At 37.8% G+C, this 27113-nt stretch overlaps 1 protein-coding gene across 2 annotated transcripts in view; it reads right to left on the minus strand.

Annotated features, from left to right (window-relative positions):
- Positions 1–5746: 5746 nt before the first annotated feature.
- The window catches only part of LOC128071006 (eukaryotic translation initiation factor 2 subunit 3, Y-linked-like), a 45071-nt gene continuing 23704 nt past the window's right edge, over positions 5747–27113 (minus strand). For both annotated transcript variants that reach the window (XM_052664006.1, XM_052664005.1), the window contains exons 11-12: positions 20131–20303; positions 5747–6095 (exon numbers count right to left, since the gene is read on the minus strand). In XM_052664006.1, the coding sequence (XP_052519966.1) occupies positions 6032–6095; positions 20131–20303 (237 nt within the window). In that variant the 3' untranslated portion in view covers positions 5747–6031. The remainder of the gene's footprint in view (positions 6096–20130; positions 20304–27113) is intronic.

Below are 27113 nucleotides of genomic sequence, written 5' to 3' on the forward strand. Positions count from 1 at the left end.
ACTCTCAAGAGTCTTCTCCAACACCACAGTTCAAAAGCATCAATTCTTTGGAGCTCAGCTTACTTTATGGTCTGACTATCACATCCATACATGACTATTGGAAAAACCACATCCTTGACTAGACAGACCTTGTTGGCAAATATGCTTTTTAATATGCTATCTAAGTTGGTCATAAGTTTCCTTCCAAGGAGTAAATGTCTTTTAGTTTTATGGCCACAGTCCCCATCTGCAGTGATTTTGGAGCCCCAAAATATAAAGTCTGCCACTGTTTTCACCATTTCCCCACCTATTTGATGGGACCGGATGCCATGATCTTAGCGTTCTTAATGTTGTGCTTTAAGCCAACTTTTTTACTCTCCTCTTTCACTTTCATCAAGAGATTCTTTAGTTCTTCTTTGCTTTCTGTCGTAAGGGTGGTGTCATCTGCATATCTAAGGTTATTGATATTTCTCCTGGTAATCTTGATTACAGCTGTGCTTCATCCAGCCCAGCGTTTTTCAAGATGTACTCTATATATAAGTTAAATAAGCAGGGTGACAATATACAGCCTTGACGTAATCCTTTTTCTATGTGGAACCAGTCTGCTCTTCTACATCCAGTTCTAACTGTTGCTTCTTGACCTACAAAGAGATTTCCCAAGAGGCAGGTCAGGTGGTCTGGTATTCCCATCTCTTTCAGAATTTTCCACAGTTTACTGTGATCCACACAAACGCTTTGGCATAGTCAATACAACATAAGTAGATGTTTTTCTGGAAATCTCCTGCTTTTTCAATGATCTAGCAGATGTTGTCAACTTGAGCTCTGGTTCCTCTGCGTTTTCTAAAACGTGCTGTATAACTGCAAGGTATTTGATTTAGGTCATAACTGCATGGTCCAGTGGTTTCCCCTGCTTTCAATTTAAATCTGAATTTGGCAATAAGAAATTCATGATCCAAGCCACACTCACCTCCCAGTCCTGTTTTTACTAACTGTATAGAGCTTCTCCATCTTTGCCTGCAAAGAATATAATCAATCTGATTTCAGTATTGACCATCTGGTGATGTCCATGTGTAAGAGTCTTCTCTTCTGTTGTTGGAAGAGAGTGATTGCTATGACCAGTGTGTTCTCTTCGCAAAACTCTATTAGCCTTTGCCCTGTTTCATTCTGTAATCCAAGGCCAACACCTGTTACTCCAGGTGTTTCTTGACTTCCTACTTTTACATTCCAGTCCCCTATAATGAAAAAAACATCTATCTTAGCTGTTAGTTCTAAAAGGTCTTGTAGGCCTTCACAGAACTGTTCAACTTCAGCTTCTTCATCATTATTGGTCAGGACATAAACTTGGATTACCATGATATTGAATGGTTTGCCTTGGAAACAAACTGACCGCATGCAAGTACTGCATCTGACTCTTTTGTTGACATACCAGGTTAGTCACCCATTTGTAAATACTGGAATCTGGGAATGAACATACTGTTTCCAAGCTCACAGTCCTACCGCCTAGATTTACTATAAAACTGTCCCAATATCTCCTCAGGGGTGCAGCCTGCAGCTGCAACTGTTTCAGATCATTATTCATCTGATCCAGGCACCACCTTCTAAGTTACCCTACATAAACTTACCCACTGATGATTTTTCATGCTTCTCAGCTCAGCAGGCACTTTAGTTCCCCCCATTCTCCATCAAATGTATTCCCGCCTAATAGCAGTAAACATACAGTTTTTAAGTGCACATAGAACATACAAAATATATCAAATTCTAGACCATGACAAACGAAATTCACAATTAAAACTCAGAAAATGTACTTTCTTGGGCTACAAAGAAATGAACTAAGAAACCAGTAAAAGAAAGGTACCTGAAAAAAACTCAACTATGTGGTATCTAATCTAATACTGCTGAACACTCATTGATCAAAGTTTCAAAGGAAAAATTTTTATAAAAATTAAATATGAAAATAGTATGTTTTGCATCTGTGGGATCCAAGTAAAGTAGAACATAGAGGAAAATTTATAATACTAAATGGTTGTGTTAGAAAAAAAAAAATTAAGCTTCTACCTGAAGAGAACAGTTACTTAGATTCAGAGAAAGGAAATGGACCAAAGAAAAATTTTTTTTTAGTGCAGAGATCAATATTCAAAAAGGAAAATAGAGGAAAAACGCTGGTCATTTGATAAGACAAATTCATAAACCCCTAGTTTAGCAGAGTAGGGGCGGAAAAGGTTAGAAATTTAAAATTGAACATGTTGTAACACTAAAGACTCAAATATAGTATGAAGATAATGGCTCTCACAATTAATTTTGTCAACAAACCCACAAATTACATGAAATGAATAAATTTCTGGACACAAATTACCATAACTTCCTCATGAAGAGCTTATACTTAAGAAAGCAACTTAAGCTGAAGGTTAAAACATTTCCATAAGTGCAAAAAATAAAGAGCTTTTATGGCTTTAAGTAAATTCTTCCACTCACTTCAGCAAAAAATACTATCAATTCTGCACAAATTCATCAATTCCAAAATACTGCTAAGGGAATACATCTTCAGTTCATTCTAAGTCACAATATCTAATTTTAAATTAACTGAACAAAATCATCATAATAAATAATAAAACCTCAATGAACTCCACCCCAAATAAAAGTGGTCTAAATTTAGTCTAAATACTTAATTTACAAACAATACTTCTGAACTCTTGGTACTTCACAATTCTACTAAACTACATTTAGTTTTCCATTCTACCAAAGCACTTTTTTCCAGGAAGAACTTCTTGCTTCCACTTTTTCCTCTCCCAGTACTAAAATCTAGTTTTAGACTCATATCATTTAAAAGTAAAGTAATAAGTCCTTTTTGGTAAAATTTTATTACCCTGGATGGCTCAGAATCTAATTATCACCACTGCTACCATTTGGAAAAAAGAAGTGGCAACCGTCTCCAGTATTCTTACCTGGGAACTTTCATGGACAGAGGAGCCTGGTGGCTTACTTTCTTTTACTTAATTCTTTGTGTTTGGGTCCTCTGCATGTTACCTGTATGAGCCCTGAAAGTTAGTGCTACTTATGTCAGAAATAGGCAAATGACACATTAGAAATCAACATCCCATGTATAATTTTCATCATTCATGACTTTCCAGAGAAAGCATTAAAGTAGAAACATTAGGAAAAGCTATTTCCACCCCCCCCCCACCCATGATTATCCTTTGAAATTGCTCCTTCCAACCCACTTCATTTCTAAACACCGGACTGCATGATTTTGCTTTAATTATAGAATGAGCAGCAGACATTTTGATTCCTGTTTCAACTGCATGAGTTTATCAGATAGAAATAATACATACAAAATTAAATTCAGAAGAATTATTGAAAGATTATTTTTAAAAGTTTTGCATATTCTCCCAATGATCTTACTGAGCTAAGTACTACTTTAAATACTGAGCACATGATCTATATAGCATGTCTGCAATTTGTTCATAAAAAAAAAAAAACCATAAGCTATGTCCTAGTTATGATGTAGAAACCAAATTTAAAAGTGTTTGTTCATTATAGTCTGTGCTTACTCAAATTTAAGTATTCTCTGATCTTTTATGGAAATAAAAGTTGTAAAATCTCCTAACTGTTTTACTTCTGACTACAATTACAGTTGCAACCAAAGGCCAAAGTTATGCTAGGTAGATACGAATCAAAACTATGCTGATATAACCATACTAACAGCAAATAAGTCTTACTAGCCAAAAACAGTATTACAGACATTTATTTCCTTAGTTAAATGATACACACAGTCTACTTTACCTAAACTTACTCTCAATATATATAAAGCAAAGACAGATGACCAAAACAAGGAAACTGAGACTCCTCCCTCATAGAAGGAACTCTTATAACTAGCATTAATATAAAAAAAGCAAGTAAAATAGTATGAAAACAGTAATAAAATGAGCAGAGGAAAAAGACTCTGAAAAAATGAATATCACTTGAAAAAGATTTAGGAAGTTCTATCTTGATACCATGGCACCCACAACCGGAAAATGTAGCTTCCAAAAGAGATGTGTAATTTCACAGTTAAGGGTATAAACTCTGAATCCAGATAATTTAGATTTGAATTCTAATTCTGCTACTTATTAGCTGCAAGGCTTGGAAAACTTTCTTAGCTTCCTTATGCCTGTTTCTTCAACAGTAAAATGGGGATAACAGTGCCCAGGCGCAATGGAATTTTCTAACAAACTGCTATATATAAAGAATAGAACATGCCAAAGCACAAGCAAAGTACACAATGAAAGTGTAAGTTTTTCCTTATTGGCAAAGGTTAGTTTATAGGAATTGCCAAAATGAATTAAATCCCTTTTGGACTTTACCAGCTCCATGATGCTACTGAAATCATGTGCAGAACTTTAAACCTGTAGATAAACCTGTTCTTGATCTTAAATTCATGACCCATATGCCTCATCAGCTTAAATGTTAATACTGCCTTTATATTTCTTTAAAAACAACATATTCAATACTGTAATACATTTAAGTCTCCCAGCCTACTGTATCTCAAATTATTAATTTTTAAATATGATTGGCTTAAGTCAATTTAAAATGTATCTGGGCTAAGGAAACATCATTATTTGCAAACTGCTTACATCATCAGCTCTGTGTCTTCTGCAAGTTCTAATTTTTTTCAAATGTGAATTAAAATCATGAGTATGCCAATTTTAACAATTATTACTTATAATGAATTTTTTCACACCATAAGGTAAATGAGATCTTACTTCTTGACTAGACTGAACTCATACCCCTTGCTGTGGGAATGCTGAGTCTTAACCACTAGACCATGGAAGCCCTTCTAGTGAGTATTTTAAGGAAGAAGGAAAAAGCGTGGGGTGGGGGGCGGGGGGGTTGTGCGGGGAGCGGGAGGCGGGGACGGTGGGAGAGAAACATGCTATTTGAAAAAAAAGGAAAAAAAGGCTAGTAATTAGAATCCATATTATGCTATGTTATGCTATGCTAAGTCGGGTCAGTCGTGTCTGACTCTCTGCAACCTCATAGACGGAAGCCCACCAGACTCCCCCATCCCTGGGATTCTCCAGGCAAGAACACTGGAGTGGGTTGCCATTTCCTTCTCCAATGCATGAAAGTGAAAAGTCAAAGGGCGCAGTCGTGTCCAACTCTTGGCGACCCCACGGACTGCAAGCCTACCAGGCCCCTCCATCCATGGAATTTTCCAGGTAAGAGTACTGGTGTAGGGTGAGGCATATGGGTCAAACAACTGGGGTAAAACATAAAATTGGCTTAAGCTTCCTGTGTTTCAGTCTAGGAAAATAGTAAAGGGTGAGAAAGGTCTGTCCATGTAATTAATCCCTTATGCTCTAAGTGTTACTCGCTCAGTCACATCTGACTCTGTGATCCCATAAGACTATATAGCCTACCAGCTTTTCTTTTGCATGGGAATCTCCATGCAAAAGCACTGGAGTGGATTGCTATTCCCTTCTCTAGGGGATCTTCCCCAACCAGGGATCAAACCTGAGTTTCTTGTACTGCAGGCAGATTTTTTACCATCTAAGTCACCAGGGAATCCCCTAGTTTAAGGGACAATTCAATTTGAACCTATTAATTCTCACTCTACATTTTAAAAAGAAGGTGACAAAATATGGGATTAAAAAGAAAAGCTGGTTTTGAAGGAGACTACGTCTGCAGGTTTTGAATGGTGTGACAGCCCCCAGAAATACTCAAAGGCAAATCATGAAAAACTAAGAGAAAAATTTTATTTCAAACAGGTTCAGTGGTATGTGTACACTAGCAAAGGCTGGTTGTAACAGCAACTTCATTTGAAACCTGAACTGATGCACAAAAGTGACATTGCTAAAATGTGGGTTGAAACCATCAACATGCTAATTCTGACATTTATCATAAACCCTATTATTTATTTTAGAATAAAAACTAATTCCCATTAGAAAAAAATGAAAACTTTAACAGCTCTACTAGTGAAATGAAATATATTTGCTGGTACTGCTTTGAAATTATACCACTAGCTTGTTAAGAGAAATTCTGACTTCATCCAAATATATTATTTAACTGATAATCTTCATTCATCATCTACTGTTGGCTTGATGGTTACTCCTCTTCTTATCTGACCCCAACCAATTAAACTGCAAAGTGAAAAATAAAAGAAATTATGAATTTTAAGTTCATTTCATTAGCATAAGTATAAAATTTTGACAAAACTGTTCTTACTACCTTTTCCTCTAAATTCAGAATTGCTGTTCTATGAAGAATAGTCTGTATATTACCTTGTTAGAATCCCAGAGCCTCATATATGGATTTTGGCCACCACAAATGACAAGAAAAGCAAACAAGAATTTGCTGTAACACGTTTACTAACGTCTCTCTAAAAACAAAAAAAACTACCCTTTCAGAATTAGGAAACAGGAGCACTTCAGGTCCCCCAAGGTATAATGTCCCAAGACAAAAAACAAAAAAAACAAAAAACAAAAAAAACACACACCAACTTATTTAAAAAGAACATAAGTCATCAGCAATTTTTCCCTTGAAAAATGTGTCTTTTATAGCACCTCAAAGGAATATAATAGCTTTAAAGGAAAATAAATGAAGAGAAAAAGGTGAAGAACTAGAATAGACAGTCTATAAACAGATTATTCTCAATAGCACAGTCAAACACCACACTGGACTGATAACTAAAGTTTTCCTTCTAAAAGAAAACCACCTAAATATGAATAAAAAATACAATTCTAAAGAATATAAAAGAAAAAGAAAGTTAGTAAAAATGGGTGATATAGGCTCCAGATATAGAACATCAAGTAAGTAACATTCTGACCAAAGCAGCAGCTAAGGATAAACTAACAAAACAAAGCTACAGTTACAAGAGAAAAAACTTTTGTGGCATTTTTGCTCACCCAGTACCTTATAGCCAAGTAGAAGCCAATCAATCCACAGTTCCCCTCATGAGACACAAGGAAACAAACGGCACTTGTTTTCAAAGGTCTGTCCTGTTTCAGGGCTGCTCAAGAGACTAGTTTCTGCCTTGTTGGACTTGGAATACCTGCAGAACTCTGGGACAGTTGTACTATGATGTTGAAGATGCCTGAAAGCAGTTGTGTGAGACCAGGTAAATAAAAGTTTCAGAAACACTGTAGGTTAAAGGTGCCTGAGGGATTAAGGAATATGAGCAAAGGAATATAATAAAATGGGAGTCCCAGAAGAACCAAGAGTGAGACTCAGGGATATTAAGACATAAAAAGTTGTGTACACAGACAAATCAGACAAAAGAATACAGCTCCAGGGAAGATGAAGCTTAGATACTAGGCTGATGTTTTCTTTCTGAAGTTTTTCAAGACTAGAAGAAATGCCTGTTTTTATGTTTTTTCTTTTCTTCAAATGCCTAATCTTAAATAAAACAAGGCATGTAAATATATGGGGAAGCAAGGTCACAGTCCATGTAAGAGAACAAAATAAAAGCCAAGATACTAAATGCAGAGGCCCTGGACTTACTTGAGAAGGACTTTGAAGCAAATGTCTTACATAGTTTCAAAGAGCTAAAGGAGAAATATAGACCCAAAAATCATTAGAAACATCATACATCAATAAAATTAGACATTACACATAGAGAATTTCTAATACAAAACAAATTATAAAAAGTATTTCCAAAACAAGAAATTAACAGAAAACTATATTCAAGTTCTAAAGCCAGAAAATGCAAGGACAACTGGGAAACTCACTAGACTAATAAATCAGCAGATTCAAACAGTATCAGCAAGGATGAACGAATCTTGAAAACAGGTGATCTAAATTACTGACATTGAGAAGAAAAAGAAAAAACAAAAAAGTAACATCAACTAAATAACCTAAAATACATCACTAGAATCATAATTATGAGAGTCCCAGAAAGGAAGAGATGAACAGTTTATCTGAAGAACTAATGACTGGAACAATACATGAATATATATAAGAAGCACAAAATTTCCCAACTAGGAAAACCCAAAGAGATAACAAGACAAACTATGACCTAACTATCCAAGGAAAAGAGAAACATAAAATGTTAGAACAGGAAGAAGAAACAGTCAGTACATAATAACAAATGTTCTACAAGATTATCTCTGAATTTCTTAGCAGGTATCTTGCAGGCCAAAGGACAACAGGATCATACACTCAAAGTATTAAAGCAAAAAAAACTACCAAGCAAGAATGCTAACTTTAAAAATACTTTCAATATTAAGAAATGAAGGTTATTGACAGAGAAAATTCTTGAATTCATTCTCAGTATACTTAGTTTTTAAATAAATGCTAAAGGAAATCCGTCAAGTTGAACTGAAAAGATAGGACATAGCAACAAAAGATCTCTGAAAACATACTGCTCCCTTGGTAAAACAAAGAACACAGACAAAGAAAACTGCAATATTTAATTCTGGAGCACAGAATCTATATATTCAATATGTAAAAATTAATAATATATACCATATACAAAGATATAATTTATCTATCATATCAACAGCCATTAACTGTACAAATAGATCTTTAAAAGAGAGGGTGGCATGAATTGGGAGACTAGGAAAGAAAGATACACTACCATACATAAAACAGCCAGTGGGTACTTGCTCTATGACTAGGGGAGCTCAAATCTGGTACTCGGTAACAACCGAGAAGGGTGGGTTGGGAGGGAGTGTGGGAGGGAGTTTACTGAGGAAGGGGACATATTTATATCTATGGCTGATTCACGGTGATGTATGGCAGAAACCAGCAAAACACTATAAAAAAATTATCTTCAAAATAAATGAATTAAAAACAAGAAAAATGTGTGCTTTTGATGTTTACCAGTTGCAATATAGAAGCAACCTAAGTGGTTGTAGAAAAAGCAGAGGAACTAGAGATCAAATTGCCAACATCCACTGGATCATCAAAAAAGCAAGACAATTCCAGAAAAACATCTATTTCTGCTTTGCTGACTATGCCAAAGCCTTTGACTGTGTGGATCACAATAAACTGTGGAAAATTCTGAAACTGATGGGAATACCAGACCACCTGACCCGCCTCTTGAGAAACCTATATGCAAGTCAGGAAGCAACAGTTAGAACTGAACATGGAACAGACTGGTTCCAAATAGGAAAAGGAGTATGTCAAGGCTGTATATTGTCACCCTGCTTATTTAACTTATATACAGAGTACATTATTAGAAACGCTGGGATGGAGGAAGCACAAGCTGGAATCAAGATTGCCAGGAGAAATATCAATAACCTCAGATATGCAGATGACACCACCCTTACGGCAGAAAGTGAAGAGGAACTAAAAAGCCTCTTGATGAAAGTGAAAGAGGAGAGTGAAAAAGTTGGCTTAAAGCTCAACATTCAGAAAACAAAGATCATAGCATCTGATCCCATCACTTCATGGGAAATAGATGGGGAAACAGTGGAAACAGTGTCAGAGTTTATTGGGGGCTCCAAAATCATTGCAGATGATGATAGCAGCCATGAAATTAAAAGACGCTTACTCCTTGGAAGAAAAGTTATGACCAACCTAGACAGCATATTCAAAAGCAGTGACATTACTTTTCCAACAAAGGCCCATCTAGTCAAGGCTATGGTTTTTCCAGTAGTCATATGGATGTGAGAGTTGGGACTGTGAAGAAAGCTGAGCACCAAAGAACGGACGCTTTTGAACTATGGTGTTGGAGAAGACTCTTGAGAGTCCCTTGGACTGCAAGGAGATCCAACCAGTCCATTCTAAAGGAAATCAGTCCTGGGTATTCTTTGAAAGGAATGACGCTAAAGCTGAAACTCCATTACTCTGGCTACTTCATGCGAAGAGTTGACTCACTGGAAAAGACTCTGATGCTGGGAGGGATTGGGGGCAGGAGGAGAAGAGGACGACAGAGGATGAGATGGCTGGACGGCATCACCAACTCAATGGACGTCAGTTTGAGTGAGCTCCGGGAGTTGGTGATGGACAGGGAGGCCTGGTGTGCTGCGATTCATGGGGTCACAAAGAGTTGGACATGACTGAGCGACTGAACTGAACTGAAGTGTCCATCAACAGATAAATAATAAGGAAGCTGTACTGTATATACATATAAACATATGGGGAAGGGGAAGGAGAGGGTAAGATGAATGGAGAGAGTAGCAAGAAAACATATACATATGAAAGACAAAACAGATAGCCATTAGGACAACCTAGAGGGGTAGGATAGGTGGGAAGTGAGAAGGAGAGAGGTCCAAGACAGCAGCGACATGCATATACCTGTGGCTGATTCATGTTGATGTAAGGTAGAAACCAATACCACACAGTAATTATCCTCCAATTAAAAAAAACAAAAGAGACATTCCATGTGATTTAAAATTAACCATATCATTTGGCATAAAATGTTCTAATGGTGTTATATGTAATTCCATAACAACAACAAAATACACAAATGAAAAATGATGGGTTACTTTTAAAACAATTTAGGAATAGGACTTCCCTGGTGATCCAGCAGTTGAGACTCAGTGCTTCTACTGCTGCAGGTGTGGATTCAATCCCTAGTCAAGGAATTAAGGACCCCACAAAGAACATGGAAACAAGGTGGTCCTAAGAAGACAGATGAACAGGATGGGAAGGCCACTTTCTCCCCCACAGATTCAACAAAAGAGATCATCTGACTGCTGACCAGCTTCCACAAAACAACTTCTGAATGCTAGCAGAAGACACCAGGCACCCAGAAAGGCAGTCCATTAGCTTTGAAAAGAGGTAGGACAAAATATAAAACAGTTAGGGACAGAGACCAGGCCCAGGGAAGGGGTCATGAAAGAGGAGAAGTTTCCAAACACCAGGAAACCCTCTCACGGGCAGGTCTGTGGGGAGTTTGGCAATCTCAGAGGGCAACATAACCGGGAAGAAAAAAAAACACAGATTATGCACCTAATCATAACTCCCAGTGGAGAAGTAGCCCAGACACTTGCATCTGCCACCAGTGAGTGGGGGCTGAACAAGGAGGCTTAGGATGCATGCTTAGGGTAATGCCCTGAGGACAATTTGAGAGAACTAACGTGAGGCAGCAACCCAAGCTGAGGTACAGCCAGAGAGAGGGGGAAGAAAAAGAAACAGAGATAGAACTTTCTCCTGAAAAGCTCTAACCTGACGTAGAGCCTGGCCTGTTCACAGAACATAGGATTGAGTGAATACCAGAGGAGAGCTAGCCAGCTGTGGACATGCCCATTCCCACGCTCGAGGCAGACACATAGGCTGGCAACAACCAAAGCCAGAAGGCAAGGGGCAATCGTGGCCCCATAGATGGCATGCTCCACGAAACCATGAGCAGGCTCCCATTTGCTAACCAACTCTTGGGATCCTGGACAGTTGACATATGCCAGGAGGATTGCAGCCAGAGATCAACTCCCCAGAGAAGACACGTGAACACCCGAGAAGGCAGTCTTGTTGCGCACCCAAGAAACCAAGTAGCTGGGACTGGGGAGGTGATCAAGATGCAACACCCACCTGGAACACTGCACTCGCCAAACACCAGGTCACCCGAGCTGCTCAAATCTGGAAGGGCACAAAATGCATGCCCAACTAAGTCTGTGCCTTTGTGGAGTACCCGAGAATCTGAACCTGAGTATCTTAGATCTGAGAAGGGCACACAACCCAGGGCTTAGATTGGACAGTTCCCCTGCAGAGTAACCTGCAGCCTAAGCACTGAAGGCAGGGAAAGTACACACATTGTGAGAGGGTCAAACCCAGTGTGGCCCATGTACTGCGAGCACTCCCCACACATTTAATTTTCATATTTATAAACTATTACGGCTCCCCTGGTGGCTCAGAGGTTAAAGCATCTGCCCGCAATGCAGGAGACCTGGGTTTGATCCCTGCGTCAGGAAGATCCCCTGGAGAAGGAAATGGCAACCCACTCCAGTACTCTTGCCTGGAGAATCCCATGGACGGAGGAGCTTGGTGGGCTACAGTCCACGGGGTCGCAAAAAGTCGGACACGACTGAGCAACTTCACTTTCTTTCACATGATTTTTCCAGTGGTCTTGTATGGATGTGAGAGTTGGACTGTGAAGAAAGCTGAGTGCCAAAAAATTGATGCTTCTGAACTATGGTGTTGGAGAAAACTCTTGAGAGTCCCTTGGACTGCAAGGAGATCCAGCCAGTCCATTCTAAGGGAAATCAGTCCTGGGTGTTCTTTGAAAGGGCTGATGCTAAAGCTGAAACTCCAGTACTTTGGCCACCTCACGTGAAGAGTTGACTCACTGGAAAATACTCTGATGGTGGGAGGGATCGGGGGCAGGAGGAGAAGGGGACAACAGAGGGTGAGATGGCTAGACTGCATCACCACGTCTATGCACATGAGTTTGAGTGAACTCCAGGAGATGACGATGGACAGGGAGGCCTGATGTTCTGTGATTCATGGGGTAACAAGGAGTTGGACACAACTGAGCGACTGAACTGAACTGAACCCTGCCTGACCCTATTTTTAAAGCAAATTTCATACATATTTTTAAATAGATTTTGTGATTGATCTTGTTTTGCATTTTTAATGCTGTATTTTTTAAAATCTAACCTCTAGATTTTTCATCTTTGCTTTTTGGTATTTGCTATCAATTTTGTACCCTTAAAAATCTAATCTTCAGTACCCATTTTTGCCTAGGGGTATGACTGCTGGCTTGATTCCTCTCTCCCCCTTTGACTCTCCCTTTTCTCCCCCAGGTCACCTCTATCTCCTCTCTTCCCCTTCTCTTCTCTATTTAACTCTGTGAATCTCTCTGGGTATTCCAGGCTGTAGAGAACATTTAGGGAACTGATCACTGGCTAGACTGGCCTCTTCCCTTTTGACTCCACCCCTCTTCTCCTACTAGTTAGCTCATCTCCCTCCTCCCCCTATTCTTTTCCACATCACTCTGTGAACCTCTCTGGGTGTCCTTCACTGTGGAGAATCTTTTCACCATTAACCTAGATGTTCTGTCATCTGTACTGTATGCATGGAGAAGTCTTGACACTACTGCAAGAGTAAGACTGAAAGTCAGAGACAGAAGGCTTAAATTCAAAACTCGAGAACACTAGAAAACTCTAACTCTGGGAACATTAATTGAGCTCAACAAAAAGCTTCCATACCTACACGGAAATCAAACTCCATCCAAGACCTAACAAGTTGCAGAGCAAGACACACCATGCTAATTCTCTAGCAACCCAGGAACATAGACCTGAGCACTAAAATACAGGCTACCCAAAGTCATACCAAACCTACAGACATCTCAAAACTCACTACTAGACACTATCTGCACTCCAGCTAGAAAAAATACAACTCCACCCACCAGAACAAAGACACAAGCTTTCCTAACCAGGAAAACATGATAAGCCACTAGTCCAACTCCAACCACAGGGAACAATCTGAACAATAAAAAGGAACTACAAACTTCCAGCATACAAAAAGGCCACCCCAAACCCAGCAATCTAAACAAAATGAAAAGGCAGAGAAATATTCAGCAGGTAAAGGATAAATGCCAACCAAACCAAACAAAAGAGGAAGAGATAGGCAGTCTACCTGAAAAAGAAATCAGAATGAGAGTACAGATGATCCAAAATCTTGAAAACAAAGTGCAGTTACAGATAAACAAACTGGAGAAAAGGACTGAGGAAATGGAACAGACGTTTAACAAGGACGTTGAAGAAATAAAAAACAGTCAATCAACATTGAATAATGCAGTAAGTGAGATCAAAAGCTCTCTGGAGGGAACCAACAGTAGAATAACAGGGACAGAAAATAGGACAACTGAAGTAGAAGACAGAATGGTGGAAGTAAATGAAGCAGAGAGGAATAAAGAAAAAAAGAATTAAAAGAAATGAGGACAACCTCAGAGACCTGTGGGAGGATGTTAAATGTCCCAACATTTGAATCATAGGAGTCCCAAAAGAAGAAGACAAAAAGTAAGGCCATAATAAAATACTTGAGGCAGTAACAGTTCAAAGTGTCCCTAAAATGTAGAAGGAAATAGCCATTCAAGTCCAAGAAACCCAGAGAGTCACAAACAGGATAAACCCAAGGCAAAACACCCCAAGACACATATTAATCAAATTAATGAAGATCAAACACAAAGAGCAACTATTAAAAGCAGTAAGGGAAAAGGAAAAAATAATATACAAGGGGAGTCCCATAAGGATAATAGCTGATCTTTCAGTAGAAACGCTTCAGGCCAGAAAGGAATGGCAAGACATACTTAAAGTCATGAAAGAGAAAAACGTACAACCCAAATTAATATACCCAGCAAAGATCTCATTAAAATATTAAAGAGAAATCAAAAGCTTTATAGACAAGCAAAAGCTGAGAAAATTCAGCACCACCAAACCAACTATTGAAAAAATGATAAAGGATGTTCTCTAGACAGGAAACACAGAAGAGGTTTATAAACTCGCCCCAATCACAAATGAACTGGAGGAAAAGATACAAAAGCAAGACCCCTACATAAGCTTTCTACAAGAGACCCACCTCAAAACCACGAACTATTACAAACTGAAGGTGAAGGGCTGGAAAAAGATATTTCCTACAGATAGAGACCAAAAGAAGGAAGCAGTAGCAAGAGTTATACGTTACAACAGACTTTGAAATAAAGACCAAGAAAAGAGACAAACAAGGACACTAAATAATGATCAGAGGATCAATCCAAGAAGATGATGTAACAATTATAAATATATATGCACCCAACAAAGGAGCACAGCAATACATAAGGCCAATGTTAACAAGTATGAAAAGGGAAGTTAACAGTAAGACAATAATAGTAGGAGATTTCTTTAATATCCACTCACAACGTGGATAGAAAACCAAGAAGAAAACTGGCAAAGAAAGACAAAATTTAAATGACACAAAAGACCCATTAGACCTACTTCATATCTATAAGACACTTCACCCTAAAACAATGAACTTCACCTTTTTCTCCAGTGCACATGGAACATTCTCCAGGATAGATCATATCCTGTGCCATAAATCTAGCACTGATAATGAAATAATTTCAAGTGTAGTTTCTGATCACGATGTGGTTAAGATTAAATGTCAACTGCAGGGAAAAGACTATTAAAAATACATACATACGGAGCCTAAACATCAAGATTGTGAAGAAAAAAAAAAAATCACAGAAGAAATCAAAATATACATAGATCAGATGAAAATGAACACGATAACCCAAAACCTATGGGATTCAGTAAAAGCAGTGCTAAAAGGAAGGTTCATAGCCATACAAGGTTACCTCTAGAAACAAGAGAAAAATCAAACAAATAACCTAACTTTACACCTGAAGAAAAAGAAGAAATGAAGAACCCTAGAGTTAGCAGAAGTTTCCTTCTAAAATTCAGTGAAGTTTCCTTCACTAAAAATTATAGCAGAAATAAATGCAAAAAAAAAAAAGAACCAAAGCAGACTATAACAAAAATCAACAAAGCTAAAAGCTAGTTCCTTGAGAAGATAAACAGACAAACCAATAGCCAGACTCATCAAGAAAAAAAGGGAGAAGAATCAAATCAACAAAATTGGAAATGAAAATGGAGAAATCACAAGAGATTAACACAGAAATACAAAGAATCGTGAGACTACTATCAGCAACTATATGACAATAAAAGGGAAGAATAAATAAAACTTCCAATAAAACTTGGCAGAAATGGAAGAATTCTTGGAAAAGTATAACCTTCCAAAACTGAGCTAGGCAGAAACAGAAAATCTTAACAGACCTATCACAAGCACAGAAATTGAAACTGTAATAAAAAATCTTCCAACAAACAAAAGCCCATGACCAAATGCCTTCACAGGTAAATTCTACCAAAAATTTAGAGAAAATTTAACACCTATCCTACTCAATCTCTTCCAGAAAATTGCAGAGGAAGCTAAACTGCGAAACTCATTCTATGATGCCACCATCACCCTAATACCAAAACCAGACAAAGATGCCACAAAAAAAGAAAACTACAGGCCAGTATCACTGATGAACACAGATGAAAAATCCTCAACAAAATTCTAGTGAACAGAATCCAACCACATATTAAAGAGATCATACATCATGACCAAGTGGGTTTTATCCAAGGGATGCAAGGATTCTTCAATATTCACAAATCAATGTGATACACCACATTAACAAACTGAAAGATAAAAACCATCTGATTATCTCAATAAATACAGACATATCCTGTGGCAAAATTCAACACTCATTTATGATAAAAACCCTCCAGAAAGCAGGCACAGAAAGAATATCCCTCATAATAAAAGCCATATATGATAAACCCAAAGCAAACATTATCCTCAATGGTGAAAAACTGAAAGCATTTCCCCTAATCTTAAGGAACAGGACAAGGGTGCCCAATCTCACCACTGTTACTCAACACAGTTTTGGAAGTTTTAGCCACAGCCATCAGAAAAGAAACAGAAATAAAAAGACTTGAGATTGGAAAAGAAGAAGTCAAACTCTGCAGATGACATGATCCTCTATACAGAAAACTCTAAAGACACCACCAGAAAACTACTAGAGCTAATCAATGAATACAGTAAAGTTACAGGATATAAAATTAACACAGAGAAATCCTTTGCATTCCTATACACTACCAATGAAAAAACAGAAAGAGGAATTAAGGAAACAATCCCATTCACCACTGTGATGAAAAGAATAACATACTTTGGACTAAATCTACCTAAAGAAACAAAAGACCTATATACAGATATAAAATACTGATGAAAGAAATCAAAGAGGACACAAATAGAAGGAGAAATAGACCATGTTCATGGATAGAAGAACAAATACAGTGAAAATGAATATAATACCCCAAAGCATCTATACATTCAATGTAATCCCTATCAAGCTACCAGTGGGATTTTTCACAGAGCTAGAACAAATAATTTAACAATTTGTATGGAAATACAAGAAACTTTGAAAAGCCAAAGCAATCTTGAAGAATAAGCATGGAACTGGAGAAATCAACTTGCCTGACTTCAGGTTATACAGTCATCAAGCCAGTATGGTACTGGCACAAAGTCAGAAATATAGATCAATGGAACAAAATAGAAAGCCCAGAGATAAATCCACACACCTAAGGACGTCTTAACTTTGACAAAGGAGACAAGACTATACAATGGAGAAAAGACAATTACTTTAACAAGTGGTTCTGGGAAAACTGGTCAACCACTTGTAAAAGAATGAAACTACAACATTTTCTCACACCATACACAAAAGTAAACTCAAAATGGATTAAAGATCTAAATATAAGACCAGAAACTATAAAACTCCTAGAGGAAAACATAGGCAAAACACTCTCTGACATAAATCGCAGCAGGATCCTCTATGACTCACCTTCCTGAGTAAAAGCAAAAATAAATAAATGGGACCTAATTAAAAGCTTTTGCACAATGAAGGTAACTATAAGCAAGGTGAAAAGACAGCCTTCAGAATGGGAAAAAATAATAGCAAATAAAGCAACTGACCAAGAATTAACCTCAAAAATATACAAGCAACTCATGCAGCTCAATACCAGAAAAATAAATGACCAATCAAAAAATGAGCCAAAGAACGAAACAGACGTTTCTCCAAAGAAGATATACAGATGGCTAACAAATGCATGAAAAGATGCTGAACATCACTCATTATCAGAGAAATGCAAACCGAAACCACAATGTGATACCATTTCATGCCAGTCAGAATGGCTGCTATCCAGAAGTTTACACACAATAAATGCTGAAGAGGGTCACAGAAAAGGGAACGCTCTTATACTGTTGGCGGGAATGCAAATTAGTACAGCTACTATGGAGAACAGTGTGGGGATTTTTTTAGATGTGGCATACAACCAAGCAATCCCAGTGCTGGGCATATACACTGAGGAAACCAGAACTGAAAGAGACATGTGTACCCCAATGTTCATCACAGCACTGTTTACAATAGCCAAGACATGGAAGCAACCTATGTGTCCATCAGCAGATGAATGAATAAGAAAGCTGTGGTACATATAACAATGGAATACTACTCAGCTATTAAAAGGAATGCATTTTAATCCATTCTAATGACATGGATGAAACTGGAGCCTATTAGAGTGAAGTAAGTCAGAAAGAAAAACACTGATACCATATACTAACACATATATATATGGAATTTAGAAAGATGGTAACCATGACCCTGTATGTGAGACAGCAAAAGAGACACAAATGTAAAGAACAGACTTTTGGACTCTGAGAAAGCAAGGATGAGATGATTTGAGAGAACAGCACTGAAACATGTATACTACCATACGTAAAACAGATCACCAGTCCAGGTTCGATGCATGAGACAGGGTGCCGAGGGCTGGTGTACTGGGTTGACCCTGAGGGATAGGATGGGGAGGGAGGTGGGAGGGAGGGTCAGGATGGGGAACAAATGTACACCCATGGCTGATTCATCTCAATGTATGGCAAAAACCACCACAATACTGTAAGTAATTAGCCTCCAATTAAAATAAATTAATTTACAAAAAAAAAAAAAAGAACATGGGAACAAAGATAAAGAGAATCACAACAAAGTGAGTCATGATCATCAAAATGGAAAAAAACTAGGAGTTCCCAAGTGTTCCAGTAGTTGAGAGTCTACCTGGCAGTGTAGGAAAGACACATTCATCCCCATCCAGGAATTCACACATGCTGCAGAGAAACTAAACCTGTGCACCAAAACCACTTAAGCTAGTGGTCTAGAGCCTTTGAGACACTTCTTAGCCCACATGTTGGAACTAGTAAGCCCAAGCACCACAACAAATAGTAGCCTCTGCTCACCACAACTAAAGGAACCTCCTGCACAACAAAAACCTAGTACAACAAAAAATAAATAAAATGTTTAAATGTATATTCAAAACCAAAAAACAGTAATGGATCGTAACCGACTGAGTAACCTATACACCTTTGAGTCCATCCACATTATACTATCTAAATAAATAAAGAGAACTGGCAAATGATAAATGTGTAAAAGCAACACACAGTGAAGATCAATCCCAGAAAGAAGATCAAACAAAAATAATCAGGTGGGAAAGGGGTAGGCAATTTAATGAGAAGCAGGCTATCTGCCTTCCCATCAAGGGTTCTCCTAATTGACAATCAAAAAAAAAAAAAAAACACCTCACAACAGCAAAATCAGATGGCTTATAGGAACAAAATTAACCTCTCCAACCAGATATTCTGTGCCCTTATGATAAGGACATAACACAAACTATAAACCAATATGGACTATGATATAATGTAAATGTAATATTATAAAGTATCAAACTGAAATTAAGAAAGATTGTATAAATTAACTGATTTGTACTACTGAAATTTTAATTCATGTTAAGATAAGAAAAAAAGTTCCATATTACAGAGAATACACGAGGGGATTCGCTGGCAGTCCACTGGTTAAGACTGTGCTTCCACTTCAGGAGAAGGTCCAGGTTTAATTGATCCCTAGTTGGGGAGGTTCCACATGCCATGAAGTACACAAGGTGAGAGGAAATTAATGAAGGAAAGAAGTAACTCAAATGTGCAAACTTGAAAGAAAGAAAAAAACTAAAGGAAAATGAAATAGAAATAAAACTGGAAAGGAAATACATGATACTGGGCTGAAGAAATGAAAAGTCAGTAAAGGACAAGGTTAAGACAAAACTGAAAACAAAACTGTACGTTTTAAATTCTGCCAATGTTAAAATCTTTGAACTAGTTGAATAAGAGAATATCCTTATTCTTACTAAGAATTCCAGACTATACTACCTACTCAGTTATTTTGAAAAAACTAAGGTATATACAAATATATATATATATATATATATATACACACACACACATATATACATATACATATGTATATATGTATAGACACATGCACATGTAGTAATATGAATGTGAATGATATATAATATGAATAATAATAAAATGAATATTTACTTAAAAAGTCAAAGAAAACAGAATGATTGATTCTGAATTGTTTGATTTTATACAAACTATGTTTGAGACTTAAATGAAAGCCAGTCTCAGTACATGGGGTAAAAACTGAAATGTAGCTTTACCCAGCAGGGAGAAGTATAGATTTTAGTGATTCATATACACTGCTGAGAAGCCTTGAGAAGCACTGAATTCAAGGAAAAGAGTTTGTACCTGTACATGCATACACCATTAAGAACAAATATACCACAACAAAATATATATTGTTTTGAAATGAAAAGTGAAAGTTGACAAACGTACCGCCAATGTTTCTCAACTCTTCGGCTAAGGGCTATTTTTTCTCCCACTTCTGTGCACACAGGATTAGTGAGAACTATTTTACCCAAATCAGCTTTGACGGCACTGACTCTTCCTCCCGTTGAAAGTGATCCTATGTTCACCATGAGCACTTCATTCTTGGATAACTTTTGTACCTTCAGAGGGGGGAAAAAAAATCCTTAAATAAAGGAAATACTTTACAATATAAAGTGAGAATTTACTAAATAAAATTCTGTACTATATATATCCTACAAGGGTCAAAAAAAAGTTTATTATTTAGGACTTACTGAATACAAACAGGATCTAAGTTACTGAGGAAAGCATAGATCAATGAAACAAATTCTGAAGAGACTTAAGACAGAAAGTATCTACCACATTCTTAAAAAGCATACCAAGACAATAACAACATAACACATAGTTTAGCAGGTTCTGAAGGCCTAATTCCATTCATAGATAACTAGGCACTTAAATGTCCTGGTCTCTGTAAAACTGAGTAACACCTACTACCATAATTATTAGCAATTATACTGCTAAACAGGCTTTTCGGGTAACTTAAAAGGTAAAGAATCTGCCGACAGTGTGGGAAACCTGGGTTTGATCCCTGAATCAGGAAGATACCCTGAAGAAGGGCATGGCAACCCACTCCAGCACTCTTGTCTGGAAAATTCCAAGACCAGAGAAGCCTGGCGGACTATGGTCCGAAGGGTTGCAAAGAGTCAGACATGACTGAGTGACTAACACTTTCACAATGCTAAACAACCTCTTCCAACAATACAAGAGAAGACTCTAGGCGTGAACATTACCAGATGGTCAATATCAAAACCAGACTGATCACATTCTTTGTAGTCAAAGACAGAAAAGTTCTATAAAATCAACAAAAAGAAGACCTGCAGCTGACTGTGCTCAGCATGAATACTTACTGCCAAAATGGGATTTAAACTGAAGAAAGTACAGAAAACCACTAGGCCATTCATATATGACCTACACCACTTTCCTTAAGATTATATAGTGGACGTGACAAACAGATTCAAGGGATTAGATCGGACAGAGTGCCTGAAGAACTATAGACAAAGGTTTGTAACACTGTATAGGAGGTGGTGACTAAAATTATTCCCAAGAAAAAGAAATGCAAGAAGGTAAAGTGGTTGTCTGAGGAGGCCTTATAAATAGCTGAGAAAAGTAAAAGTCAAAGGAGAAACTGAACAGACATATCCATCTGAACACACAGCTTCAGAGAACAGCAGGAGAGATAAAAAAAACCTTAAATGAACAATACAAAAACGAGAGGAAACCAAAAGACAGGAAAGACAAGAGACCTCTTCAAGAAAATTGAGAGCAAGAAAAAAGTCATGCAAGGATGGGCACAATAATGGACAGAAATGGCAAGAACCTAACAATAGCACAAAAGAATAAGAATATATGACAAGAATACACAGAAGAGGGAGAGAGGTCCTATGATGGTAGAGGAATAGGATAGGGAGACCACTTTCTCCCCCAGAGGATCCATCAAAAGATCAAATGAACATGGAGCAACTTCTACAAACAAACTTCTCAATGCTAGTGGAGAATACCAGATACCAGAAACGAAAGGTTATCTTTTCAAAAGAAGGTAGGACAAAAGATAATAGATGAAAAGAGAGACAAGGGATTAAGGGACAGTGACCTCACCTGCAGAGGGAGTCATGTAGAAGTTTCCACACAATAGGAAACCCTATCACAGAGAGGGTCAGTGAAGAGATCTGGAATCTCCGAGAGCAATATAATGGGAAGAAAAAAAAAATCACCACAGAATTTTCGCACCGAACCGCATTACAAGCAGAAAAGCAAAAGGCTCACACACTCACTTCTGCCCAAATACAGGAGGGGCTAGGCAAGGCACAGGATGCATCACTGGTCTTTAGGGTAAGGACCAGGTTTGAGTGCTCAGAGGACAATCTGAGGGGGCCAATGTGACACAGAAACCCAATCCCTGGGAATTCCAGAGAGACAATGAAAAACAAAAGACCTCTACATCTCACCGTGACCCCTGGCACAATCACAGAACAAAGGACTGCACCCTAGGGAATACCAAGAGTAAGCCAGTGGCCCTCCCTCTCTGGAGGCTAACAGGCAGGTACACCACAGCTAGAGGCAGAAGGCAAGGGACCTCTGCAATCTCAACCCCAGATACTTCTCCCACCAAGCTGTGACCAGGCTGCCAGTCACTAACCATGTCTTCCTGGGACCCTGGATGGTTCATATCTGCCATGAGTATTACAATCTAAGACCAGTTACCCTAAGGAGACACAAGGCACACATGAGACTAAGCCCTTGCTGCACACCTAGGAAAACAAGCTGCTGGGACCAGAGAGATGCATGAGACACACTGCCCATCTGGGTCTGTGTGCTCATGGCACATCCAGGAATATGTGCCTGAGAGGCTTGGACCTGGGAAGTGCATGAAAGCAAGGGCCTTCCCAGGACAGGGTCCTTGCAGAGGACCTGGGAGCCTGAGTAACATGGACCTGGGAAGTACACACCAGTTTGGGCTGCAGCAACCCCCATGTGGTCCATTCACTGTGAGCACTCCCCACACATCCCAGCAGTGTCTGCCTGCAGTGTGTGTGTTGCTCTCCACAACACAACTGAGCAAGTGAGCCTGAATAAATGGTCACCTTTGCCCCTTCAACTCAGGGCAGAGATTAGATACTGAAGAAACTTACAAACACAGGAGGCCAAAATAAGCAAAGAAGGGGGAACCACCTGGAAGTGGCAGATACAACAGATTAAAATCCACCAGTTAATCTGAGACTGTGCATCTAAGGGTCAAGAACAGACTTTAAGAACAAGTACAAGCCAGAATAAGGGATTATTTGACATTTAACTGACCCCACACAGCCCACAACAGCTCCAGAGAAATTCCTGTAAACATTTCACTATCACTTTTAATTTTTTTAAAAATTGTTCTTTATTTCCTTAACTTTCATATTTGTAGTCTATTACCTTTCTTTAAAATTAAAGCCCCTTTTAAAACAAACTCCATACAAATATTTTTTTATTTTTTTGACAGAATTTGTTTTGTATTTTTTATATTGTACTTTATTGTAGTATACTGAAAGTCTATTTTCTATCCTAGTTTTTTAATCTTTGCTTTTTGATAATTATTAATTTTGAGCCTTTAAGAGTCTATTTTACAGTACCCATTTTCACTTAGGCATTCAACTGCTGTCTTGACTGCTCTATCCCCCTCTAACTCTCCATTTTCTCAACCTGGTCATTTCTATCTCCCTGTTTCCTCTTCTCTACGTAATTCTGTGAACCTCTCTGTATTCCTGGCTGTGGAGAGTTGTTTCAATATTAACCTTGGGGTTTTGTCTTCAGTGCTGTGAGGACAGAGAAGCTTTAATGCTACTGTAGGAGGGGGACTCAAACACAGAGGTGGAGGTTCACCTCCAGAACTTTAGACCATTATAGAACTTCTGATCCCAAGGAACACTAATAGACAAGAGCTTATCCAAAACTCTCCATGCCTACACTAAAAACAAGCTTCACCGAAGAGCCATCAAGTTCAATGCAAGTTCCAATACAAGATATTTCATACACCATATCAAATCCACAGACACACCAAAACGCACTACTGGATACTTCCTTGCCCTACAGAGAGACAATGTCCAGCTCCTTTCACCAGAACATAAAACAAGTTCCCCCAAGCAGGAAACCTTCACAAGCAAAGGTCCAACCCCACACACAGGATCCAACCACACCCACAATAAGAGGAACTACAACCCTGCAGCCTGCAGAAAGCAGACCCCAAACACAGCAAACTAAATGAGAAGGCAGAGAAATATCCATTAGGTGAAGGAACATGATAAAAATTAACCTAACCAAACAAAAAAGGAGAAAGGGAGTTTACCTGAAAAATAATTCAGAATAATGATAGTAAAGGTAGTGCAAAATCTTGAAAACAAAGTCGAGTTACAGACAGACTACAGACTCATATTAAGAAGATGCAAGAAATGTTTAACAAGGACTTAAAAGAAATAAAAAAGAGTCAATCAGTAACGAACAATGCAAAACTGATTAAAACACTCTGGAGGGAACCAAAAGAAATCAAAGGAACTCTGAGGCAAAAGAAAGGATAGATAAGTGAGCTAGAAGATACAATGGTGGAAATAAATGAAGCAGAGCAGAAAAAAGAATAGAAAGAAATGAGGATAACCTCAAAGACCTCTGAGACAATGTTAAATGCCCCAACACTGAAATCATAGGGTCCCAGGAGAAGACAAAAGGAAACGGCATGAGAAAGTATTCGAAAAGATTATAGTCAGAAAACTTTCCTACAATTGGGAAGGAAACAAAAACCAAGTACCAAGAACCCAGAGAGTCCCATACAAGATAAACCCTAGGAAAAACATAACAAGACACATATTAATCAAACTAACAAAAATTAAACATAAACAGCAAATATTAAAAGCAGCAAGAGAAAAGCAACAAATAATATACTAGTGGATCCCCATAAGGATAACATCTGATCTTTCAACAGAAACCCTGCAGGTTAGAGGGACTGACAGTACATACTTGAAGAGATGAAAGGGAAAAATCAGAACCAAAATTACTCTACCCAGCAAGGATCTCTTTCAGATTCAAAGGGAAAATCAAAAGCTTTACAGACAAGCAAAAGCTGAGAGAATTCAGCAAAAGCTGAAAGAATTCAGCACCACCAAATTAATTCTTCAACAAATGCTAAAGGATTTTGTCTAGACAAGATTGTTATAGGTTTCTAAAAAGAACCCCAAACAATAAAGTAAATGCTAATGGGAACATATCTATCAATAATTACCTTGAATGTAAATGGATAAAATGCTCCAATCAAAAGACAAAGACTGGCCAAATGGATACAAAAACAAAACCCCTATATACGCTGTCGACAAGAGACCCATCTCAAACCTAGGTGTACATACAGGCTGAAAATGAGGGTAGAAAGAGATAGTTAATAAAATGGAGTTAAAAAAAAAAAAGCAAGAATAGTAACACTCAGAGCTTAAAAAAAAGGCCTTTCTAAGACATAAAGGAGAATACTACATAATGATCAAGAGATCAATCAGAAGAAGATAAAAACAATTATAAATATATATGCACCCAACATAAAGAGTACCTCAATACATAAGGCAAATACTAACAACTATTAAAGGGGAAACTGACAGTAACACAATAATAGTGTGGGACTATAATACCACACTCACACCGAGGGACAGAATATCTGACATAAAAATCAACGAGGAAACAAATTTTAAATAATACATTGGACCCATTAGACATAATATCTACCAAGGATTTCACCCAAAAACAATGTATTTCACATTCTTCTCCAGTGCACACAGATCATTCTCCAGGAGATCACATTCTGGGCCATAAAACAAGGCTTGGTAAATCTTCAAAAACTGAAATCATTTCAAGCATCTTTCTGGATCACAATGCTTAAGATTAGATATTAATCATGGGGGCGGGGGGGGGGGGGGGGCGGCGGAAATCCGTAAAACACAGAGACGAAACAACACAATACTAAATTACCAATAGATCACAGAAGAAATCAGAAAGGAAATCAAAATATACACAGAAACAAATGATGAAAACACAAAAATAAAAAATATTGGATTCAGGAAAACCAGTGCTCAGGACCTCTGAAGAGGGAAATTCAGAGCAGAACAAGCCTACCTCAAGAAACAAAAGAAACACTAAGAAACAACCTAACTTGACATGTAAAGCAACTAGAAAAAAAAAACTACCATAAAACAAATGAAAGAGACTACAGCAAAGATCAGTAAACTAAAAGCTGGTTCTTCGGACATAAAATAGACAAACCGTTTATCAGATTTATCAGGAAAAAAAGCAGGTTCAAATCCATAAAATTAACAAGAAAAAATTTCAGAAATTAAAATGAACAACAGAGAAATACAAACTATCATCAGAGACTACTATGAACAACTATATGCCAACAAAATGTACAACTTGGAGGAAATGGACAAATACTTACAAAGTTTAACGTTTCAAAACTGAATAAGAAATAGAATATATGAACACTAGATCACAAGAATGGAAATTAAAACTGTAATCAAAATCTTCCAATAATCAAAAGCCCAGGACAAGATGGCTTCACACATGAAGCCATCACAATGGCTATCAAACATTACGAAAGCATTAACACCTATCCTACTGAAACTGTTCCTGAAAACTGCAAAGGAAGAAAAACACACAAACTCATTCAATGAGGCCACCCTCACCCTGACACCAAAACCAGACAAAGACACCACAAAAAAAGACTACAGGACAATATAACTGGTAAACATAGATGCAAAAACCCTCAATAAAATTCTAGCAAACAAAACCCACAAACATATTAGAAAGACAAGACATTATGTCAACTGGGTGTGCTTCCAGGGATGCCAAGGATTCTTCAATATTTCCAAATCAATCAATGCAATAACATATTAACAAACTGAAAGATACAACTGTATGGTTATTTTAATAGATGCAGAGATACCCTTTGACAAAATTCCACACATTTTAATGATGAAAACTCTCCAGAAGTAGGCATAGAAGGAACATATCTCAACATAATAAAAGCCATATATGACAAACCCACAGCAAACACTAATGTCAATGGTGCAACACTGAAAGCATTTACTCTAAAATCAGGAACTAGACAAGGGTGCCCACTCTCATCACTTCTATTCAACACCGTTTTGGAAATTCTAGTCATAGCAATCAGAGAAGAAAAAGAAATCACAGAAATCACAGGAATCCAGATTGGAAAAGAAGCTAAACTCTCATTGTTTGCAGATGATATGATTCTCTACATAAAAAACCCTAAAGATGTCACCAGAAAACTATTAGAGCTAATCAATGAATACAGTAAAGCAGCTGCTAAGTCACTTCAGTCATGTCCAACTCAGTGCAATCCCATAGTTGGCAGCTCACCAGGCTAC

Source organism: Budorcas taxicolor, chromosome Y, assembly GCF_023091745.1.
Source record: "Budorcas taxicolor isolate Tak-1 chromosome Y, Takin1.1, whole genome shotgun sequence".
NCBI classification, from domain to species: domain Eukaryota; kingdom Metazoa; phylum Chordata; class Mammalia; order Artiodactyla; family Bovidae; genus Budorcas; species Budorcas taxicolor.